This window comes from Bombus pyrosoma, linkage group LG12 (assembly GCF_014825855.1).
Source record: "Bombus pyrosoma isolate SC7728 linkage group LG12, ASM1482585v1, whole genome shotgun sequence".
Taxonomy (NCBI): Eukaryota; Metazoa; Arthropoda; class Insecta; order Hymenoptera; family Apidae; genus Bombus; species Bombus pyrosoma.
Genome location: NC_057781.1, coordinates 1,295,980 through 1,318,526, shown reverse-complemented (window position 1 = coordinate 1,318,526; position 22,547 = coordinate 1,295,980). Strand labels below are relative to the sequence as shown.

Below are 22,547 nucleotides of genomic sequence, written 5' to 3'. Positions count from 1 at the left end.
GATGATCGCAAATCGTCTTCGCGGCGCGGAGTCCTTCCGCGGTCTTCTCGTTGCAGATTTTTATTCTCTCGTCGTAGGTGTTTTTGACAGCCCGAAGACGGTCCATCTTCCCTTTGGCGCACACCTGCAACCATTTTATTATCTCTTTCGCTCGTCGCCCGTGTCATTTAGCTTGACGGGGATCACTAATGCGTTCGAGGTTCTTGTATTATAAATTCTAAGCGGAATCCCATGGAAATGCGGTCTAATACCGCAAAAGAGTAAGTCACCGATGAAAGGCATGAAATTTTTGTGGATTCGCGTTGTGAGATCGTGAGAGAATAATGAACTTTATGTTGCACGGCTGCGCTCATAATTCTTTCCGCTGTTATCATTACGTTCATTTGATTATCATGATGCTTGCTGCACGAGCAACGATATGCTACTGTTACAGCACATGATAAGTCTCGAATGATCTTTCGAGTTCGACAAAATTTGCACGTGTGTGCCGAATAATGTTTTCTCGAAGAACCACCGAAATTCACATACTTAAGATCGTGATAAAATGACGAATGCAAGCGATTGTCGAGTAATTGTTTTCGCTATTCTAATAAATTCTATTGGAGAATTTTGCGAATTTTGTTTAGAAACTCTGTCTTACGTGCTATGCTTTGTTCTATGTCCTATTTAAAGTTTTATTGAATTCTACGTACCGACGTTTCGTATCACTTTTGTAAAAGAAACATAGGGTTTCTACTATGGAGTGGACACAATTTGAATCAACCCTGTGGAAAAATTCAATATCGAGGCACGGAGAAGTCAAGCATGAAAACTAAAATGCGTATTACCTAAAATCGCACTCATACAGAAGAACTAGACTTTATCTTTTCAAAATGGCAACTTTCCTAATCACGCAGTCGAGGTCTTAATAACTACCTCGGTGGTTTTTCGAACAGTATCCTCGACTTTTTGCATCTCCTCCATTATGAATTGCTCGTTTCTCTTCACCAGTTCGGACAATTCCTTTCCGGTTTTCGAAAACAATTCCGTTAATTCTTTCATCTTCTTATCGATATCCATCTTCGTTTGACGAACAACGTAAATAAACGTTTCAATGAAAGATCTTGCCACATTCCTGCCACTGTTGCCTCGTTTCGAATATACGTTTACCTTCGATAAAGAGAAATTATTCTCGTTTTCTATCTTTTTCTCGGTCTTTTATTTTACGAATCGTTCCGTAATCTTTTACTTCGACTACTCTCGCGACTGAGATACAGAATTTTTTATTTTACGACTCATACTCACGATTGCGCGTCGTGTGGTGCCGTAGTTGTGATTCGGTCGGAGCAGCTGTTTAAACATTCTACTACGAGTAATATTCCTTTCTCGGTATTACATCACGAAACGTGAGATTGGCCTTCAATTTGCCTCTTCGTCGATCTTCGTCAGAACTAAATTTGCGATAAAACGATAAAACGAGCCCTTCTAAATTGAACCGCTTCTTCTGGCTTTCTTACACCAGTAAAACGTAACTCTTTATATTTGCCGCGAATTTTACAAAATATTTCCCATCTTTTTACTAAAATTATTTATCTCACGATATACTCGATCTGAAGCGAAAATAGGAACGGAACGCTTGAAAATTTCATTAGCAGAAGGATTTCATTAACTGAAATCCAATCGTGATAAAGCGATATAAAGCTATCGATACAAGGTTCAACTTCAGGCGTTAGTTATTCAGGACGGTAGTGGACGTTCTCATTATTTATCGGGGTTGACAGTTATCTGAAAATAGGAGCGTGACCGTAGCGTGAAGAATTATTTATTTCCTGCTACATGTTAGTGCTGGGTTGAAACTCGAAAGCAGCAAGCGTAACTCAACTCGAATTGTGTAATCGTGTAGGATATCTGTAGGTGAAATACTAGCTAAGATTTCCACAGCACGATATATTGAAGTGGCCAAGACATAATCGAGTTTAACAAGATTTTCGTGACGAAGGATTATATGTCCCGTGAAAGATTCTGCTCGGCACAAGAGATGTAAAATAGCCACGTAAGAAATTTCAATTGGAGCGTGGGCATAAAATGTGCGGTATTTCGCAAAGCCTGAGAACAAGAGCTTATGTTTACTATTAAATGTAACATTTAAGGATACGGCATTTCTGCAGAATACAATCTCTTTTCTATCTGGCGATATTTGCGCGTTATTTTATAATAAATGCAGAATACGATCCAGACGTTTAGAGAGACTAACGGATAGTACAATACCTAAGAATATTATTAATTGTTCGTTGATACTTTGTTGATCGGCTCCGCCTAATTTTCAAAGGAAGAACATGATACAAATTCCGGACATGTTCTAAGAATTTTTCCTATGAAAGAAATCTAATTACGGAAGAATTTCGTAAAAAGAATTTGAAACGATTTGAAAGCGTTAATAAGAGGAAGGAGCTGTTGTGCTCCTCATCTTCTGAAACATTTAATCCACGTGTATCGTGTTACATTACGGAGCTGAAATTTCACAAGCTAAACAGAGAAGTATTCGTCGAGATGGGTATTTGTTTTGATAGAAATAGAAGCGACTTGATCCCGACATATAATCGAGTGGATCCCAGGCCTCTAAAACACAGTAAAGCCATCATAATCTTTTTGATAGGTGGACCAGGAGTTGGAAAGAGCACGTTGGGTAAAAAAATTGCTTCGAGGTATGGGTTTGTTCTAGTATTGGTGTCTGCTCTATTACGCGAGGAAGTTGCAAGAGGTACCGAAATGGGACTTCAATACAAAAGATTCATGGAAAAAGGCACCATTGTACCAGCTCCGTTAATTATTCAGTTGCTGATGCAGAAGATGCTAGCTTACCCAAGCGCATACGGTTATCTAATCGTTGGTTTCCCTAGAGATAGAAAACAGGTGAACATTAACAATATACATACTCTGCTCTGCTTTGTTATTTGGGATGAGTTTTGAGAAATGAGAACGAAAAGATTCCGTTTTATTTAGTTTCGTTAATGTGTAATGAAATAATACACGGCGAGACGTACTGAGAAAACAATTAATCGATTAACAGGCTATACTGTTCAACACGGAAATAAAACCGCCCGTGCTGTTAGTGAATTTATACGCTAGAAGATTAGTACTTCAAGATCGAATGGCAAAGCGTTCTGCTGAAATGCTACGATTCGATGACACCGAAGAAGCTGTGTGCAATCGTATGATAAGCTATTTTACAAATGTGAAGAGTGCGATTGCGCCTAACAAAGCTGTAATGAAGATTATCGATGCGGAAACAAACGAGGAGAAAGTATACGACGAAATGTGTATACTGATAGAGCAAATCCTATTAAAACAAACAGGAAGTTAATACTTAGGATATAATCGTTGTTGTATAACGTATTTACGTTCTGTATATTGTATCTAGTTTAACCGTGGTTACTTTTAAAATATTTTAATGGCAGCTATAAGATATTCCAGCGTTGTTCGTATTTTTGAAATGATAGAATTTGTATAATTTTCTTTCATTCGGCGAAAACAACGAGCTTCCACAGAATTCATACGGGAACGAATCCGGTTGGTAGCGCGTTTGTCTGCGGAAGGATATATCTCAAATGTTGAAACGAAATGGGGAAAAAAAAGCCAGAACGGCGCTTGGCGCATTTCAAAGTTGCACGATCTCTTCGATTAAAAAGATTTTCAATTTTTCTAGAAGCGTGTGCAGAATAATCGACGTCCTGTCGTGTCCAGGCGTTCTCTCTTTTCGAGTTCCGTATTTTCTGGCTGGTTCGTGACGGAGCCGACGAGGCTAACCGGAAATTACAGTAGGTACTACGGCAAATGGATTTCAAGCATATTTTCCGCGATGCTGCCACTCTTAATACGGTTATCCGGATTATTTCCACTGAAAAAATCTATTTCTTTTTCTCTCTTCCTCCACTTACACCAACTTTCCAATAACTTTCAATGCGTCGTGCTTTAACATTGCTCGGGGCGATATTTCAGCGCAATGGGATCGCAGAACAGCTGACACTTAAAGGACGAAGCCAATGAACAAACTTTCCTTTCACATTATCGCAAACTTTTCGGTTTTCTCTGGAAACTTCAGACATTTCTCCCCTGACCCCGTGTTCAGTCATTGCTTTAATTTTTCCGGATGCGCGAACAGAATATCCATAGCTAGATACTATTCCCATGGCGGCTGTCTACTATCTCAAACGTATCTCTCTATAATTTTTAAGCCATATCGCGGCCGATATTCCACGTCGGTGGCAAACTAAAATTCTTTTAAAATAAAACAATTGATTTAATCGAATTTCTTTTTTTATTTTTAAAGTAATACGGGAGAGTGTATTTTGTTAGGATAAAATCGGGAGATCCGTATTCGACCGCGCTACGATACCGCCGAGTTTTTTATTTTATTTATTTTTTTCTCTATCCAAAAAAACGAAGCACGTAGAGTTTAGATGCTCAAAGCAGAAAATTTACACGATTCGTCGAACTGGTCGGAGATCCTTTGTTCGAAATAATTGAGAAACATGCTGCCAGCACGTTCCGACGGTCACGTATGCACGACGACTTTAACATCCCATATTGCAACTAACCGCCATGATACTTCGCCAACTATGTATATCGAAGGAGGCAATAGAAATTCCATTTAAATCTTTTTAAATCATCCTTTTAAAATAAATATTTTAAATCGTGCCTCTTTCTGGATTAATCAAACTCTCTCTCTCTTTCTGCTTTTCGGTTCTTTTCTCGGTATTATTTTTATTGTTACGTTTTGTGGTTTTATTTCTAACGAAATCTTATTAAGAACAGGATGGAAAGCAAACATATATCACGAAGTAGTAAAACAGTTACTAAAAAGTTTTAATATTTAGAAAAATTATTTCAGAATCGGATAAAAGAAATTTGTTGTTGAGAGTTTCATTCTGTAGCACAACGATTCGTGGTAGAATCGTAGCGAGAACAATTAAAACGGACAAAGATGCAAAGCATGCGCTACCATGGTACTCGTCCGTCGATCTCTCTGCCCTAAATTTTCGATTAGCAAAGAACAAAGCAGTTTCACCAGTACCATCACGAAAATTGTTCGATTTCGCCTGCTATTGAATAGTGTGCTTGTACCATGCGAAATGGCCGATGAACGAAACGAAGCGTTCCGTCGTAGTCTGGAAAACCAAATGTCTTTTTCTCTCGTTCGCAGTTACGCAGTTACGTTTAATCACGTACTGACGTGGAAAAATCTAATTGACCCTAGATGCTCGGAGCTTCTCAGAAATGTACGCGCGAGTCATGAAAATAAATTGACTAACACATTAATGCTATATATTATAACTATATTAATATCAAATATTCATCTATTATATGGCGTATAATTATATTACACATTCGTTTCTCTCGTCAATTGTAATTCAGTTTTTTAAAATTATAACGTACTGCCCGTTTTACTATTTAAACTTTCTTTTGACTGTCACTGAATCTCTGGCGGTAAATAAAATTGTTTAAAGGAAAATCGGCAAAATAAAAGACCGACGGATTAAATATCGAGCGATGACGAGCTGGGTTTTGATTCGTCCCCCGCAGGCATGGTAAAAAGTCAGGCTACCAGCCAACTAGAATCAAAATTAAATTTTTTACTGTCAGATTGATTCGATGCAGAGAGTACATCAACTGTTTACCAGCCAAATTTCACCGATGTTCTCTCTACAATAACTATAACTTCATAACGCTACCTTTGCTATCCATTTCCTGCAGTTACTATTCCGTTCATTCTTCTTTCACTTTTTCCTGTTCGCTTTTCTTGCATCGGTTTCCCGTGACGACGAACGAAAACAGGGACAAAGAGCAGCAGAATCAGCACCGATCTCCGCTTCTGTCCGTTTCTATGGTATTGTGACTGTACGATATCGGATGAACTTGTAAAACTTGCGCAATCAGCCGTGAGATTGCGTGTGGCTCTCACCCTTTGCGCCCCTTCGGGGCTCCAACCCCTATCCGCGTTTACGTCCTTACAGCCACGGTGTTTTCTCTGACCGCCTCGGATGGCTGGTGAACCGCAAATGGTACCTTCGACCGCGTTCCTTGAGAACCTCGTCCGCCACTTGCATTATATTCGAATGATGGTAATCGTAACAGCAATCCCGGCCAGTGAGATTGCGCCAATTTTCCAAAATTTTATTGATGTCGCGTTGCTACGAAAATCGTCTGCCTCTTCCTGTTCTTTATCCGCACTCTGCTTATGCTAAGATTTCGCAATTTTATCGGGAGCGTCTTGTATATGGAATATAAATTGTACGATTTTATGGTATTTTTCATGAAACAATATAGGTTGGAAGGATCTCCTACTTCTATGAATTGCATAAATTATATTATAGCTTAATATATTGGAACTAGATTTTAGTTAATGCCAGGATAGATAATACTGCCGATTAAATCCATTTATCTGAACATGAATTTCTGTTATATGAATTCCTATTATATGAACGTACAGTTAAGGAAAATCAGTGAATATCTATTACACACATGAATTGCTTGCCGATCTACTTACCTTCTACTGATCGATGATATGGAGCTATTGATTATATTTAGATTATATTGGAGTTTTACTGTATGTGTATAATAATTTATTATTATTCGATCGACTGAATTTTTCCCAATATGGCTTGTATATCAATCAGAGATTTATTTAAACGATCCTTCGTAAGATTTACAAATCCATCAGCGTTGACCTTTCGTTTTTCAATTCTGCTCCTCGAGGTTTTTCCATCGAAGATTTATGTTTCTACGTTTTTCTTATCGGTCGATCAAAATGTCTATACTCGTATTTTGCGTTGGTCGTAACTGCTTACCGATGCGGAGACGAGGAAAGAACGGCTGAAAATTCGAATGCAGGGAGAGAAATAAGAAAAGAGAGATAAGAAAGGCGGATTTCGTTAAACGGGACGTGGGATTCGTTTTAAACACGGAAAGCCATGGTGCACGGTAACGTAAAATGAAGAAAAGACGCGGCAACCGTGGAACATGGAGATAAAGCAAATTTTCCCCGCTTCTCCATAAATTCATGAAGAAATATGCGGGCAACCTGACGCGAGGATCTTGGATTAAGTCTTATTCTTCGATTTCCCTCCATTTCTTTTGTACATATCGTATATATGTGTGTGTGTGTGTGTCTTTATCTTCTTTTCCTTTTCGTTTCTTTGGGATTTCGTTAAGGTTATAATTTATACCGTTGCTCTATCGGATGACTTTATTTTGTCATGTCATCGTCTCGGTTTGAACATTCTTCTTACGTTCCGTTTATTTCTTATAGGTTTCACTCTGTCGGTATTTTTCGTCAGTCTTGTGAAGCATGACATACATTATCTTTTCATTTTATCTCGTTCTTTCACCTTCTACTTTCGTTCTCACAGTTGCTACGGATTGAAATCTCCTCTGCTGAAAGCAAGAAATTAAAAAAATCAAACGTCAAGGATGAAAAGATGCGGGAACATCTTTTCAATCTACACACGGATGACTTTTGCTATTTTTCACTTACATAAAATTTTCTACATTTTATTATATCTCTAGATTTCGCTACACAGCTTCCACTGTGTGCAATTACTCATAACATTTGCAACTTCTTTTTACTGCGTCTCTGGCGTTTACAACATCCTCTACTCTTTTTCTACGCATCTCTGCAACACGTTCCAGAGATATTTAACATTTTACAACTTTAGTCAACTCGCTTTGAAATAAATACGAATGCTAGCAGCTCCTTTGTGTGTCATTTTAGCCAGCATAAATTTTTCATTCACTTTGTAGTACATTAATATTGATACACCGTTATTACACGGAGAATTAGACTTTAAGCAGTAATTTAATAATACGTACGTTTCTAATAAGATTCTATAATTCCCCAAATAACCTACAAGCGACCGTTAAACATCACAATTTCATATAGTTAATCGTGTTGTGTAGCGTTATACTGAAATTGCCAAGTCATTCGAAACATTTTTTTTTGAGTATATAAAACAGGTCATCTGGCTTTATTAAAAAGTGACATCATTTTATATTCATTTAATACGAATTAAACGACCCAAAGATTATAGATATTAATTATTTCTGTAAACAGACTGTGAATATTTATGTAGATTCTTATGAATACAATTGAATAAATGGAACCCACGCAGAGATCTGTTCCTTCCTACTAAATATTATAACAGGTATACTTGGATATTTTACATATCTTTGTATATCGTGTGCGTTTTATGCATTTCTGTACCTTTAAGTTTCATATAAATGCGTAAAAATCCGCAATCTATTCATAATTACTAATATCATCTTGCAATGATGTAACTGATACTAAATGCATTTCTAATTCGTGAAACTCAAACTCGAAGGTCCTAAGTCTGTTTCGAATCTCTCGCGGATTAGATGACCTCGAAAACCATCCACCATACCGGAGTCATAGAACCTTCAAGTCTGGAATCCAGAATTAGTTTGTGGTGGGTTCTGTGTCTCTGAAATTCTGGAATTTGAGATTCTATGGCTTTAGTGTGGCTCGAATTGGATCCTATGGCCCTGCTGTGCGGCGCTGCAATTCGTGGACTTTTGCGCTCTTGAGTTTTGGAGTTTATATTCTCCCAGTTCGAAATAGTTTAACCAATTTTATAACTTCCTAAAATTTTACATCTCTGCATTCCTGGATCGTGAATATTGATATTCCATATCTAACATCTCATTTTGTTTACAATATGATTTTTCCAAAAATCGCTTATCAAAATTCTTTACATTCCAAATATTAACTGTGCTTACATTTAATATATTCACACAATATAACGGATATGACAGATCCAATAGACCCAACAGATCTAATCTATCCTAATCTAACAGATTCAAAATGTCATGATGTGCAATATCGTTTAGGTAATTTCTTAAATTCTATTGAAAATTTCTAATTTTTCCTTTTTGTTTTTCAAATTAAGTATAGCTTCTATCACTTCAAATGATTCAATGTTCTCATTACTTATTTTTTTTAACCTCAAGCCGATTCTTCTCAGCTTTTCAAATCTGAAGTCTATTTCTATCAGACACGCTCACCATCTGATCCCACGAGTCTGCCATAGTTTCCAGTGAATTTCCTGACACCAGTGTTTTCTGTATCAGCTTTCGAGTGTCCGTAATCATCACTATCGTGTCATGCGAGTTCAGTGTTATCTTTGGTAGCTCCTCTATGCAACTCTTATCGAATTCAACGTTACCTTCAGCTGGACCTTCTTACTTCTAGTGATCTCTGCTGAAAGGTACTAGCATAGTACCTTCTCTATCATATCTTACGTATTCCCTCTTGTTTGTGTTTGATCCCACGGGTCGAAGAATGTGTCTAGGAAAACTCGTATTCAATGTCATTTATATTTATGCCTTTTATATGCCGACTTCAATCTGGAATATTGTATACGGACAATATTATACATGTATATATGTACAATGGCTACAAAAAAATTCGGCAAATTAATTTCCAATGAATCGAAAAGTAAGTAGTAGTTACATGTAAGTACTATAAGCATTTAAATGATACGAAATTTCATATACCTGGACCTAATTAATTAGTATCTATGTAAATACCATAAAAGATACAATGGTGTGTCAATACTTGTTACTTGTCGTATATAAACCATCAAACACAAAAAACCTTTAGAATCCTAAATAAATTGTTTAGTTTCTATAAGAACTCAACTTCGATTTCTTCTTTCTATATCTTGAATCGCAGAAGAGGTAGCGCAAATACGATCGACATTCCATCCATATGTAGACAAATATGCATGAAACGTAAAAAAAAGATGCTTCTGCTTCGCGTATCGAAGTTTTCGTGATCTTTTTCTTCAGGCTTCCCATTCTTTTCCCCTCGCGACATCAAGCTTGTTCGCGAATTCTTCGGAAGTCTAGCCTCGATTCCACGTACTCTGCGCCCTTTCTTTTGCGTTTCTCATCGGGAAACCGGTCGCTGCAGACGCCAAAAATGCATGCTCCGCATTACAAGCAGTAATATTTTATAGTTTTCAGTCCCTGTGCGGCCTGAAACATGCATTCTATAAAGCATGTTTTACGATTCGCAATTCCTAACTTTTGGCAAAATAGTAAAGTTCTGATTCTCCATTTGCAACGTTTGTGACCGCTGGAGTCATCGTGTTCGTTCGTATAGTTTTTACACCGATCTGTAATAGGAGATAATAGTTAGTCGGTTTTTATCGCACCAGCCAAATTCCAGATGCGCGAAAACAATTTTCACAATGGTTACGAATCGTCGAAAGGTTTTTCGTCACGTGCTTAATCATTTTTCTCTCTTTGCTGTTCTAACGTGGCTCGTAACTTGCCATTTTAATATCCATATTACGTCATTTTGCCATTTTATCGAGATTTAAGAGCCACAGTAAACTTTACGCTTCTCTTGGTTAACCGAGATATATATTCATTGCTTGATACCTTTACCTTTGTTTCATTGGATTATTTCTTCGCGATGTTGTAAAGCGTTTGACGTTCCTATAGTCGTCTTAGTTCCGTCGTTATTATATTCCACCGATTATCATCCGACAATTTCGCAATACGTATGTTCGATGAATGTTCATGAGAATCGTTCCGCATTGGGATTCCCATCAATGGGTATTTCAGAAAGCAATTTTCGAAAAATGTCATATCCTCACCGATTCGGAATGACCGGTCATTGCCAATAATATCCTGATTCTCTATAATCGAACTCATTGATCCGTTCGAGTTTTCATCCTGATAGAACGGGATTTATGTTTTTTCGTTTCCGCGATCATGCGCGTGTATTTTCGTAATATAATTGAATTGACGTGATGTTTGGGTAACATGTTTTGTTAATCATCGAGCGGATTACGTATTGACTGTGTTATCTATTTAGGATGTTACTGCAATTTCATCATGTAGCATAACGATTATTTAATTTAAATGTGCCCATCATTCGTGGTCCGCGCCATTGTTCGCGATTACATTATCCCACCAACTTTGAATGAATCACTGTTTCCAATAAAGCTAGATGTGCATAATTTCATTATATTAGTATTTAATGTTTTATAATTTTTTTTAGATAAGTTTTCGATATTCAGGACAGAAGGAAGCCTCTTTATTTCATTTGACGATCAATGACAAAATTGCAAAGTAATTCAATAGGACACATTCATTTCATTCATATTATTTTACAGCAAAATTTTACATTTTTCGATTGAAATATTTTTAACCGAAATTGCAAAATTTGTGCAGAATTATATTATTTGGCAATTTCAATTTTTACCTTATGAATTTCTTCTGAATAGCATTTAATGCAGTGTAATGCAGGTGCTTTACTTTATTCCTTGTGATACCTACGAATATTTATTATTCGAATTTATTGAAGTTCCTATCTCCATATTCATAGCAAAATCTCTGTATGCTTTATAGTCGAAAGTTTCAGTCCTTGTGTATCGTGAAAAATATTATTGAAGAGCGCCATTTAATTAAACGTCAGCGTTTAATTCGTATTTATAAGTGTAACGGCGTATCTACCGACGCTAATTGCTTAATCCACGCGCGGTTTATTTCTCTGTAGAATAAATTTTTGTTAGCGATCTTGCCTTCGCTCGTTTCATAAGTGGCTAAGCATCTGATGTTTAATTTACTTTTATGATGACGAAATGCAGGATTGTGGTTTATGAGGACTAACGAGGATGATTGTAATGGTACTGTTTCACCAGCTGATTTTGCTTTCTTTCGATAGAAAAATTTTCAAGTTTTCAGCACCCGAGATCAAACCTGCTGGTCTGAATTTAATCCGGAAGATATCGGTCACGCCTGCCATAAAATCGATCGACGGACAATAGACTACACAAAGGAAAGTTCGACCCATAAAAGAGTAACCTCCGAAAGTTCTGCATGCATGAACCCAGAGACAAAAGAGTATTTTGTGGACACCGGCTTAGAAAATAAAATCATATAACTCGAGAATTTTCGAATTGTAAGGATTATAAATTTTAATCGCCGCAAGTACAGTATGCTCGAAATGATAATTCGGCCCGTAAATTGTAATGTATTGCTGCATTAAATTTCCATAAATTCTCTGGAACGTTTCAATTTGTTTATACATTCTAACGGAACTCCGATGTCGTTAAACCGACGCTCAAAATGGACGTTGTCCCGCGTTCGAGAGACCAGACAGTCCCGTTTAACCTGCGTATCGGTAATATCGATTTGATATTCCCATTCAAGTGTTGGCGCGCATTTTATTGCGTTGTAAATGAAGTATGTATTTGTGTGATCCCGTTTAAACGCGATCCTTAATGCGAATTTGCTGTGCTTAACGTTTCAAGATCAAAGCGGGATCCCTGTAAAGTCCATTGGAAGCAGCAAACTAAATTTTCGTTAATTACCGGAGGAGTACCGGTTCGCTCGCTCGTGTACGACGCAAAAAAATTTAGAAGACAATTAAGCACGTCGGAATTGGTTTGGATAGATGTGTAAACTGCGATTTAGGTTTGCGATCAGTGCAACGTTTAAATGTAAAGAAAGTTTGCGCCGATCGGTCTGAAGTAAGGTCCATGAATCTATCAGCTTCCCTCTGCCAAAGGATAAATTCCGAACGCCGATAACGCTTCTATCTTCCCTTCCATTCGTTTGCTTGCCTCTCCGTTTTTTCTTATCTACCTATCCATCTTCTAACTATTTCTTCGCTTTGCCTCCGCCTATTTTTGCCGCTCGACCACGCCCCCCCCTTTCCCTCGATTTTAAGAGTGTAATTCCTTCTCGTTCGCCTATTTTTCCATCATCGCCCTGCGCAAGCCTGCGATCGCGATCGGCCCTTATTCTTAAAACGTGATCTATCGTTGAATCTCGCATCGGGCGACACCGGTTCCATCGGTTAACTTTGTGTATGCAGACTTCGCTGAGCTGCAAAGTAGGTCATCGAAATGCACCGGCACGAAATTACTCTTGATCTGAATTCTTTCGTTTCTGTCTCGGCAATCATCGGATATTCCGGGAAATTTATGCGGCATCCGCGTAACTCTTCCATGTGAAAAAAAGTTTGGGAAGCTTATGAAGTTGACGGACGAGAATGATATTTATATTTATTTCCTGTATTAAGCGAATCTATTTCGTCATAATAATACTTATCCCATAAGGATTTTTGTTGGATTACCTTCGAAAGTGTGGAAAAGTAGAGATACGAAACAGGTTCAATATCAAACAAAATTACGATTAGAAACAGATACGTATTAAGATAACTTCTTTTATGACTATAAGTACATAAAAGGTGCGGTACGTTCGGAGGAGATTTAATATAAGCTTGTATGATATACATTTAGAAGCTATTGGTCCCCCATCATCTAATTTTTATCGTTGTAGGAGCAAATAGCTCGAAGTTAACGCACGATAGTTAAGATAAAGAACGATAGAACCGTTGAATCGTGGTAGCGAGGAGATCTAAATCATTTCGCGAGACCATCTTGCATCGTCGTATTTTCTTTCCACTCAGGCATCCGCGAACATTTTCTCGTTCTGAGCGGGAGTGAATTGTCGAGAGAGGTTTGAGGTCGTCCATATATAACCTGGCTATCGATAGCGTTCGCTCCTGGAGAATCTTACATTAATAATACGAATCGTTTTCAGAAAATTTGGTTCTATTCACCGTCTCAAACGTGTTATTTTTCATCTATTTTTCCATTTTTATATTGTCTTGTTAAAGTTCTTTTTCGTCTCGTTGAGCGAAGATGTCGTCGCAAATTATTTGCATTTATTCCGCCTACGTTCAGCGACAAAGATCGCATAAAATCGATTTTTTATTTAAATACACCGCCGGTACGCAAAGTGCGGAGTTTTCAATTTTTCCGTGCAAATTCATTAATTTCAATCGCGTTGATTGACGACACGGAATGCCGATGAGGTGAATGTTTGAAAAATTCTTGTCCCCACTAGGGAGAAATTGTGAACAAATTAAGCGTGAAAAAATATGTAAACAAACATTTAATATCGTAATGTAATCTGCCATTAGGTGAATTTCTAATCGTTTTTATCAATGTTTGTTAAATAATGGAACTCGACTCGGTATCTTTTGGCCGATGAAAGATTCACTTCTCGTGGAAAGAAAATCGTAAACTCGATCCTTTTACTGTTTCTCTGTAGACAGAATTATCGATAGGTACAGTAGATACGCGTATCTGTTGTTTCCTTTTGCCTTTTTTTTCCTACTTTATTTCACAGCCCTGCGGCTCCGGCCTTTAAATTCACAAAACTTTCTTAATTTTAAAAGTACGAGCTCGAACAATGAAACTCGAAAAGGCCCAAAACGATCGAGAAATTATTTTTTCCTCAGGTTCGGTTTTAATTGACTCTTTTATTCCATCGCTGCATCGATTCGAATTTTCTCAACAACCTCCCAGAGAAATTCATCCCATGAATCTGGATCGCTCTGATCAATCGGTCGCGATATAAAAAGCCTTTCAACGCGCTTCGATGCTCGTGTAAAATCTATTGACTAGGAGAAATCGACCGAACTTCCGACATTTGAGCTAATTTGAGCGAGTACATCGAAGCTCTTAGAACATACTGAACTCTGGTGGAGCGCGTGCAAGTTTTAGCTACTTGCCAGACATGTTCGTGACGTAACAGAAATTAGACATCGGGAGTAGTTCAGATACTGCTCGATTTTTATAAATGTTTTCAGCTATATTTCAGATTTATAACGTATAAGTTTAGAATGTTCTGATTTCATATATTTTCTTACAGTTTTATTTATGTAAAATCAACAATATTTTATATTATAATAAATATTTTATACTCATATTTTTACAAATTATCGCTAAATTGTTACAAATAACGTTTGCTTATATCTTTTGTATTTAAGTTATTCCATAACTCCGCCGACTCTGCCTTCTTTCTTTCTTCCGTTGTTCCTTCCTTGTTCGATAGTTTCTCTTCTCCTAAATCAACGCTTACGAAAGTTTTAAACGAGAAGCCAGCGGAATCGGTGCTCTTATTATTACCATAAAAGCGTAAACTGCCATATTTCATCGAGCCGATTCGCGAAACAGAAGTAATCGAGTTCTTTCGTTGAGTATGACGTCTCGTAACAATGCCCCTGGCCTCTTACTGCATCGAGGTAATTCCACGTCTTATCGCGTGCCACTTTCTCCCTCTCCAAAAGAAAAATATCCCTTTGTATCAGCTACCGGTGGAAACTTTCTCGTTCTTTGTTTCTTAAACGATTGTGTTGTTTGTGCCTCTAGTTCTCCACGACGAGCATCCTAAATTACCGTGCTCACTATCGTGCCACGCTTCCATCGATACTTTCCCATTTACCGTGGACAATAGTTGTTTGTATATGTACGACACATGGTGACCAATTGTCGTTATATCTGAGCCACAAGGAATTTTAATATTTTATTTTGACATTCAAAGTTTACGATAGTAGAAATATCGAAAGGATAAGGTTTAAAGGCGATACAGAATTATTATTTTATCCGAATTATTAAGAGTCGATTAAATCTTTACCGATTTGTAGTTACGATTCAAGATCTGCAATAGTAGAAAAATTGAAATCTCTCTCAGAAATATGTAAATCTCATACAGAATAGGGATTGGACATCGAATTTTCAGAAATACTTTCGCTAAAATATCTAAGCTGTTATCAAATTTCATCTTTCAATCTTTTTACTCTTCTGGAAATATCTATTTACCTAAATATCGCAAAATCGAATACGAGTAGAATGGTGGTTCCTGGTTCGTTAACGAAAACGAATTGAACAACACGGGAAGGAAGGACGTGTTTCCTTTAACGGGGACCGTACATACACATTAGTTTGCTATTTTACATTGTTCAGAAGAGAACCATCGCGTCGGCGCAAGTATGTCAGCCGGCGTTTCATAGGAGGAACAATGGTCGCGGCAGGCGCAGTGTAAAGTGACGATACAACAGCTCGCGTGGAACAAAAGCGATGCGGGCATACTTGTTTAAAACGCTTATGTCGATGTCTCAATTGTATCGTTCTGCCTCCTCCTATCACTCCTCTTTACTCTTCTCTCTGTCTTTTACCATTCTGTACTGCATTTTCCACTGGCCCCTTGCAAAATTGATATTTGCATTCTCCCCACGACTACACCGAGATTACTCGTTTCTGTTCCAATTTCTAGCATCGCGTAAACTATTCGAAGAGATAAACCGTGCATCCTCGACCGTGTCACGGAAATGCATGACCGAGAGAGGCGTTTCAATTCAATCCAAACACATTTTCATGCATACACGTGTTATTGAAAAAGTTTCACCCCTCGATTTAGTTGTTGCCGATTGTTCTAGTGTCATCAAAAAGTTTTTGGAAGATAAAGTTATAATAGGGGATGGGAATAATTTCCGAATAATTTTTATATTACTCCGAATAATTTATTTTTGGTACTTCTCGTGAATATTTTTCCAAGCTCAAATATAAAAGAACGTTTTGCAGCGTTATTAGAATATTGAAGGATTATGAATTATTTTAAAATGGTATTTCTGAATCATTAAATAGAAATTCAAATATTAAATAGAATATTCAAATTTCTAAAAGTAATGGAAATACAGGAAGAAAAGCTGATGAAAGTTTACTCGTTACGTTTTCAACGCGCGCGCCAGCGCGAACTAGTTACTGGCAGCAGTTTTCGGCGAAAAATATGAGATTTTGTCATCGTGAGAAGTGGGAGGATTTTATTTCTTTGAACGAATCGTCGCGAGGTCGAAGCACTGATCACGAAACGAATATTGTTGGATAATGGACTTTCAAAGCACACGCGAAACCAAAAACGGGCGAAACGCGTTTGTTAGGATAATTGTAAAGGTTTCTATATTCCGTAGAAACTGTTTAATTGTCGTTTGATTGTTTTTTTGCCGATAAATCCAACCGTCAAATCATTTTTTCTTTCCATTCTGATTCTTCTTGTTCCTTTCTTTCTTTTTTTTTTTGTAAGAAAGTAAAGGATTACAAATGTTCTGAATCCCTAAAATTGGAAAAGAAAATGGAGAACGTCTAAGGAATTCCTTAGGAGAGAAATAGACAAAAACTTTCACGCAATCATAAAAAGGATGTTTGGACCGCAAATTTGACTGGTTTCTTTTCAACAAAAAATCCCAGGATATTTCGCTCTAACGCAATCTCTACACCTTTTAGATGTACCCGTTTAACGCTAAAACTACTGACTAGTGAGTAGCTAAATTTACTACATACGAGTGATTATCCACAATTAAAATATAATGAAAATGAATGAAGAAATACAATAATGTTTTATTCTCCAAAAACGTAAATATTCATTTCCCCAAAAGTATTGATGCATTTTTAATAATTGTAAGAACAAGATACTAAAATCTAAAACTCATAACATTCATAAATTTGATAATTCAATGTTTTTTAACATTCTCTTCAAATTATGATCAATGAATTGATCTAAAGAAGTCAAATCTGAATTCTAGTAATTAAGATCGTTTTTCGCTACTGAACGCAGACAAATCAACAGTGTTTATTTCATAGACACAGACATTTCGCAGCTTGCAATTAGCGAATTCTTTAGTTAATTACCTTATTGAGAAAAGTGGTAAAAGATCGTTGACATCGAAAATAATCTTAAGTATCGAACTATTTTGCGAATTAATCTACGAGACAGAAAATAATGTGTGATAAGTGTATTTCGTACCTCAATGTCATAACGATTCACATATATCATAAAGTAGAATCTTCGTTCTCGATTCGACTTTCATCATCCTGTTGGATCGAGACTGCATACCACCGAGTTACTTTTCCATGAGTGAGACTGGAATTAGGATTCCTCTGGTCTAATGGCACGTGAAGCGAAATGCTTGCGTGCCAGATACATTTTCCTTTTGGTAATTATATCGATCAATTTAAGACGTCGGTGCCCGGAAGCAACGTTGTGATCTCGCAAGAGGAAGAATGTTAGGTTTAGATCGAGGTATTTAGAAACGTTAATTCCTTTCAAACTGGAATAACGACCATTAGCTAATGTCAAGTCTTAGGAAGAAGTATTTGTTAGCGACTTAAATGGTTTGGTTAATTGAAGTACTTTGTATTAAATGAAAAGTTTGAATTGAAAGTTCTAGCTTAAACAACCATTGTTCTTTCCCTCTCTAAGTCGATTATTTTCAAACTCTTAACAAAAGGAGAATTGTACGCTGATTTGAAAAGAAATAGTTGAGCTATCGAATTTCGTATGCGTTCTTGTGTAAGTCTGTTGCATGGTGCATGCAAGTTTGCGATGCAGAGCCATAGCACGCGCTCTTAAGTTCGGCAACTAGTTCACAATCCCATAATCCCTGTTCGGGGCTTAGCATTCTCGTGGTGACGTGCCAATCGCTATTGAAAAGCAGGACAGAAACTCTCGGGTTCTATGTGTCCTAATTAGAACTTAGAGTTTTCCTGTCTATGAGCAACTAAATTAAAGCGTGAATACTCTCATATGTCGAATAGCTACTATTGTGTTCTCACGAGCTCGAATTGAATTTCACGCAATCATTTGGTATATTGCAAAATAATATTGTCTCTATCGTTTCCATTTCCGTTTTCTACGTTGCCTTCCTATTCAGGTCTTGTTTGTAAAGGTGAATAAAATCTTCGTTGATTCTTATGTCGAAATTTTGTCTCCACGAGTTGCACTTTGAAGACCAACTTTTCAAAGACACGTGAAGAAACCTCTTAATCTCCTGAAGCTACACATCGAAAAGTGATATTTTTTTGGTAACTATAATAATTAGTCTTTTGATGGCAGTTAGAACTAAAGAGAGAAAAAGAGATTGATTAAATAATTTGGTCAGAGGAATCCCCATTTGTTGACATTCTTATGACGTCAAAGAATGAATTCATCTAGATTTTTACTATTCATGATATAGTATATATACATATTGGAAACCATAAATTTGAGTAGTTGCATCGATATCAATTTGTCTATATCAGCTATTTATATACACACTTTATATACTTGCATATCTCTTTCCTTCGTTTCTTTTTTAATATTTTTAACATATTTGTAATATATTTATAACTTGTTTTCTTTATGTTTCAGGTAAGCGACTTCTCAGCTTTCTTCCCATGAAAATTTTTCAAATTACGCACGTAAGTTTAAAACTTCTCGTTCTTATATCTACGAATCTGTAGCTTTTTACGACTTAAGTAATTCCAATTAGACATTATAAAATCAGTGATATTCATAAAAAATCGCGTTAAACGCTATCATTTCTCTCAAGCATTAAGCTTTTCTTTATTTATTCACAATCCTAAGCTGACAGCTTCCGTGCATAAATGATTACATGAGAAATGAGGTAGCCATCACGATATAATAAGGTCCTTAATTAATCAAGTAGTGACACTGATTGATGCAGTGACTAACTTAATGCTTATACTTCGTAAAGTCTTAACCAATTTTTCGTGTTCTAACTTTATCGACTATTTTGTCAATTCGCGAATTGACACATAACGATGTATTAGAAAAAAAAAAGATGAAACAAAGAAACAAAAGGCAGTACAAGATTCAAAAATACTAAGGAAATGAATTATGCAATATTTGCTTATTTGCATAGATAGATATCTATCGATTCGTCCGTTTAAACATCTCATTGCTAAGCAAGTGAACTTTGACTCTTGGTCGGTTCCATAACCTTTCTACATTGTGGGGACTATGATGCATACGATGATAGTTCACGTTAGTGTTGGTGCATCTGTAATTTCATTCCATTGTTACCATTTTGGAACTTTTGAGTATGTTAATCGCCGATTGCACATATCATTTGAATAATATGGTTTACTACGTTCGTTTGAATTCTGATACGCATATATTTATACTAACCTTGTAATATTTCAATTCATTGAACTCTACAATGTAGTTTCTCTTATGTTTTATTGATAAGTATCTACAAATATCATTTTTATATAAATATCGTTATAATTGGTAAATTAAATTACAGTCAGTTCAATCGAAATGATTAAACTATTCATTGAAGTAATATTTATATCGGTAGTTTTCGTTATATCTCTTTCAAAAACATCTTCTTTCATTGATTAGGGCATATTTTGTAGTTTTGTGATTAAAACAGGTGCATTCACGATCCTAATAAAAGCGTATTATATCGAATACACAATTTTTCATGATTTCAATATGATTCAACGTTCCTTTGAAGCAGATTTCGTGTATCTTTTTTGATAGAAGTTATAAAAAAGAACGAAATTTATGATTAAATTGGTCGCCGAGATAGTGCCTGGTAGTTTCGTTACAGGACAAGACGGAAGAAGCGATTGCACATTTTGTATCAGTAAAATTATAAGTTGTGCCTGATGTAACGAGAAAGATAGTATATTAAAATTGACTAAATAAGTTATGATTAAACTTAAAATTTAATTTGCACTTACCATTTGCACGATGGTCAATATTGGTTTATACGTAGCTAATACTCTCCGAAACTTTGGACCAAACGTGCTAAGGAAGTAATAGGTATACATGATCACGTGTACGCCGCAGTTTACGAGCGGAGTGAACGAAGACATCGCCACCGGAACATATTTTGTCGTAAGCCAACATAATAAGATCGTAGTTACATGATGGTATAGATGCAAAAATGAAACTTGTTCCTTCTTCTTTCTAAGAACGAAGACGAACGTTTCCACGAAATGGATCAATTTCAACATCGTTACCAACCACATTATATAAGCTAACTGTAATAACAAAACTATTAATGAATAAAGTTCTTTGATAAATAGATTAAAATTGATAAACAAAATTGTACATATTAATTGGTTCGTAACAATTGTGATGGTTAACGCACCTTGAGAGGACCAGGTTTATACGAAAAATCTGGTATTTCACAGTACATGGTTATTTCGGTGAACCAGCCTACAGTGATGAATTGCTGCACCACATACGTGTTAGCGATAATTTGAAAGACATTGTAATATTTCATGAAGGTTTTCAAGTCGTACGGTTTTCTATCTTTCATAAATTCGGGACCATATTTTAGAACAAAGTATAAGTACAACAATATGATGGAAGGTATAATAACAGGCGATCCGATAAATGGTAAGCCATTTGTCCTTGGATCTAAAAATTAGCAAGCAGGATTATGAGTATTCCTTGTACGAATTTGTCTTGGAAATGTTGAGTTTTTGGTACTCACCAGCATTCTGATTCCAATAAAGATCGTAAAGCTCTACGAATCCCATTCTTGATATTTTCTCCGTTTCTGCCATTTGCGATCCACGAACCATTCTTGGCTTTTTACTAGAATATTTTGTTCATACCGATCATTGCAGCTTTATGTCTATGACCGTAATGAAACTCCTTACGTCGATTAATGTATAATAGTAACTATTCGACGTCCGTCATGAACAGGAGGTATTTATACATGTGAACAATGGGTGCACTCTTGTGTCACACAAATACATTTGTATACGCATATGTAAGTGCATTTATATCTACATACATCAAAATATACATGCTCATTAATTTAATTAAATACGAATGTCTTTCGGATAAGTAGAAATCACAAGGTTAGAGGTATTAGTAAGTAAGTAGTGACAAAATAGAATGATACTTATCATATTATTCACGGTTTTATAATATAACTTAATGCCCACATTCAGAAAGATTGGCAAGACATATTGGATTATAATGTTATAAAAAATTAAATTATAACTTTATACATAGCGAACTTTATTACATATAAAAATTATAAAAAAGTCTAAAAGTGTTTTCACGCTATAAATTGAACATTGCTTCTATAACTTCTTTCCTCGTCGATTAATATGTTATTCGTGTTTCATTAAGATATTCGCACAATAAGTTAGTCAATGATGTAAATCGGTTACACACAAACGCTTCTTGGAAATTCGATAGACTTAATAAGCTAAGGGTGGAGATCTCGGTGAAGAAATAATCGAAAAGTTAGTCGGAGCTTTCCCTGGAGAACATATTAAGTATCGCTGATTAAGGTCTTAGCTTAGTCAAAACGGATAGAAGGGAATCGATACCAATTCAACTATTCAGTTCCTCGCTCCACGAGGAACGCCTCTTAAAATCGAAGAAACCCTCGAACGATAATGAAAAAAGTTGACCGCGCCTCCACCTTGGCTGCGTTTCGTTGGAAATTAATGCAAATGAGTATTGATATTTTTATCTCATGCCGCATCTTCGAATAATCTGGTGGTCTCCGCCAAATCGGCAAAACCCAAACATTTTTCTATCAAGATTCGAGACTCGAATGCATCGCGTTATTTATCCAACTCGAGTCGCTAGGAAAGCATCGAGGTTCACAAGTAAATTCAAAGCCAAACCCAGAGCCGAGTTTCTTGACTCGATTCACCGAATTTTCGATACTCAAATATCGAAACTTAATATTGGAGTAATATTTCGACAAGGCCGTAACGTTCTTCCTTTGAACTCGCCAACTTTAAAATTTCCAATATTCGATCTGAGCCTTGTCTCGTGAACACGAAGGAACTCACATGGATCTGCCCTGCATCCGAAGTTGCAAGAGGTCGGGCTCAGGTTAAAAGTTAAAGAGAGTCAAGCCAGGC

General features: G+C 36.5%; 2 protein-coding genes across 7 annotated transcripts in view; one reads left to right on the top strand and one right to left on the bottom strand.

Moving 5' to 3' along the window:
- Window positions 1–22,547, top strand: part of LOC122573521 (disks large 1 tumor suppressor protein) — a 533,282-nt gene that overhangs the window by 121,144 nt on the left and 389,591 nt on the right. The window lies entirely within an intron of this gene.
- On the bottom strand, window positions 19,945–21,304 carry LOC122573526 (elongation of very long chain fatty acids protein 1-like). The gene is made up of 4 exons (XM_043740006.1): window positions 21,149–21,304; window positions 20,801–21,072; window positions 20,388–20,690; window positions 19,945–20,309 (listed from the first exon to the last, which is right to left on the bottom strand). Exons 1-4 carry the CDS (start codon window positions 21,237–21,239, stop codon window positions 20,142–20,144), a joined length of 834 nt encoding a protein of 277 aa, XP_043595941.1. The 5' UTR covers window positions 21,240–21,304; the 3' UTR covers window positions 19,945–20,141.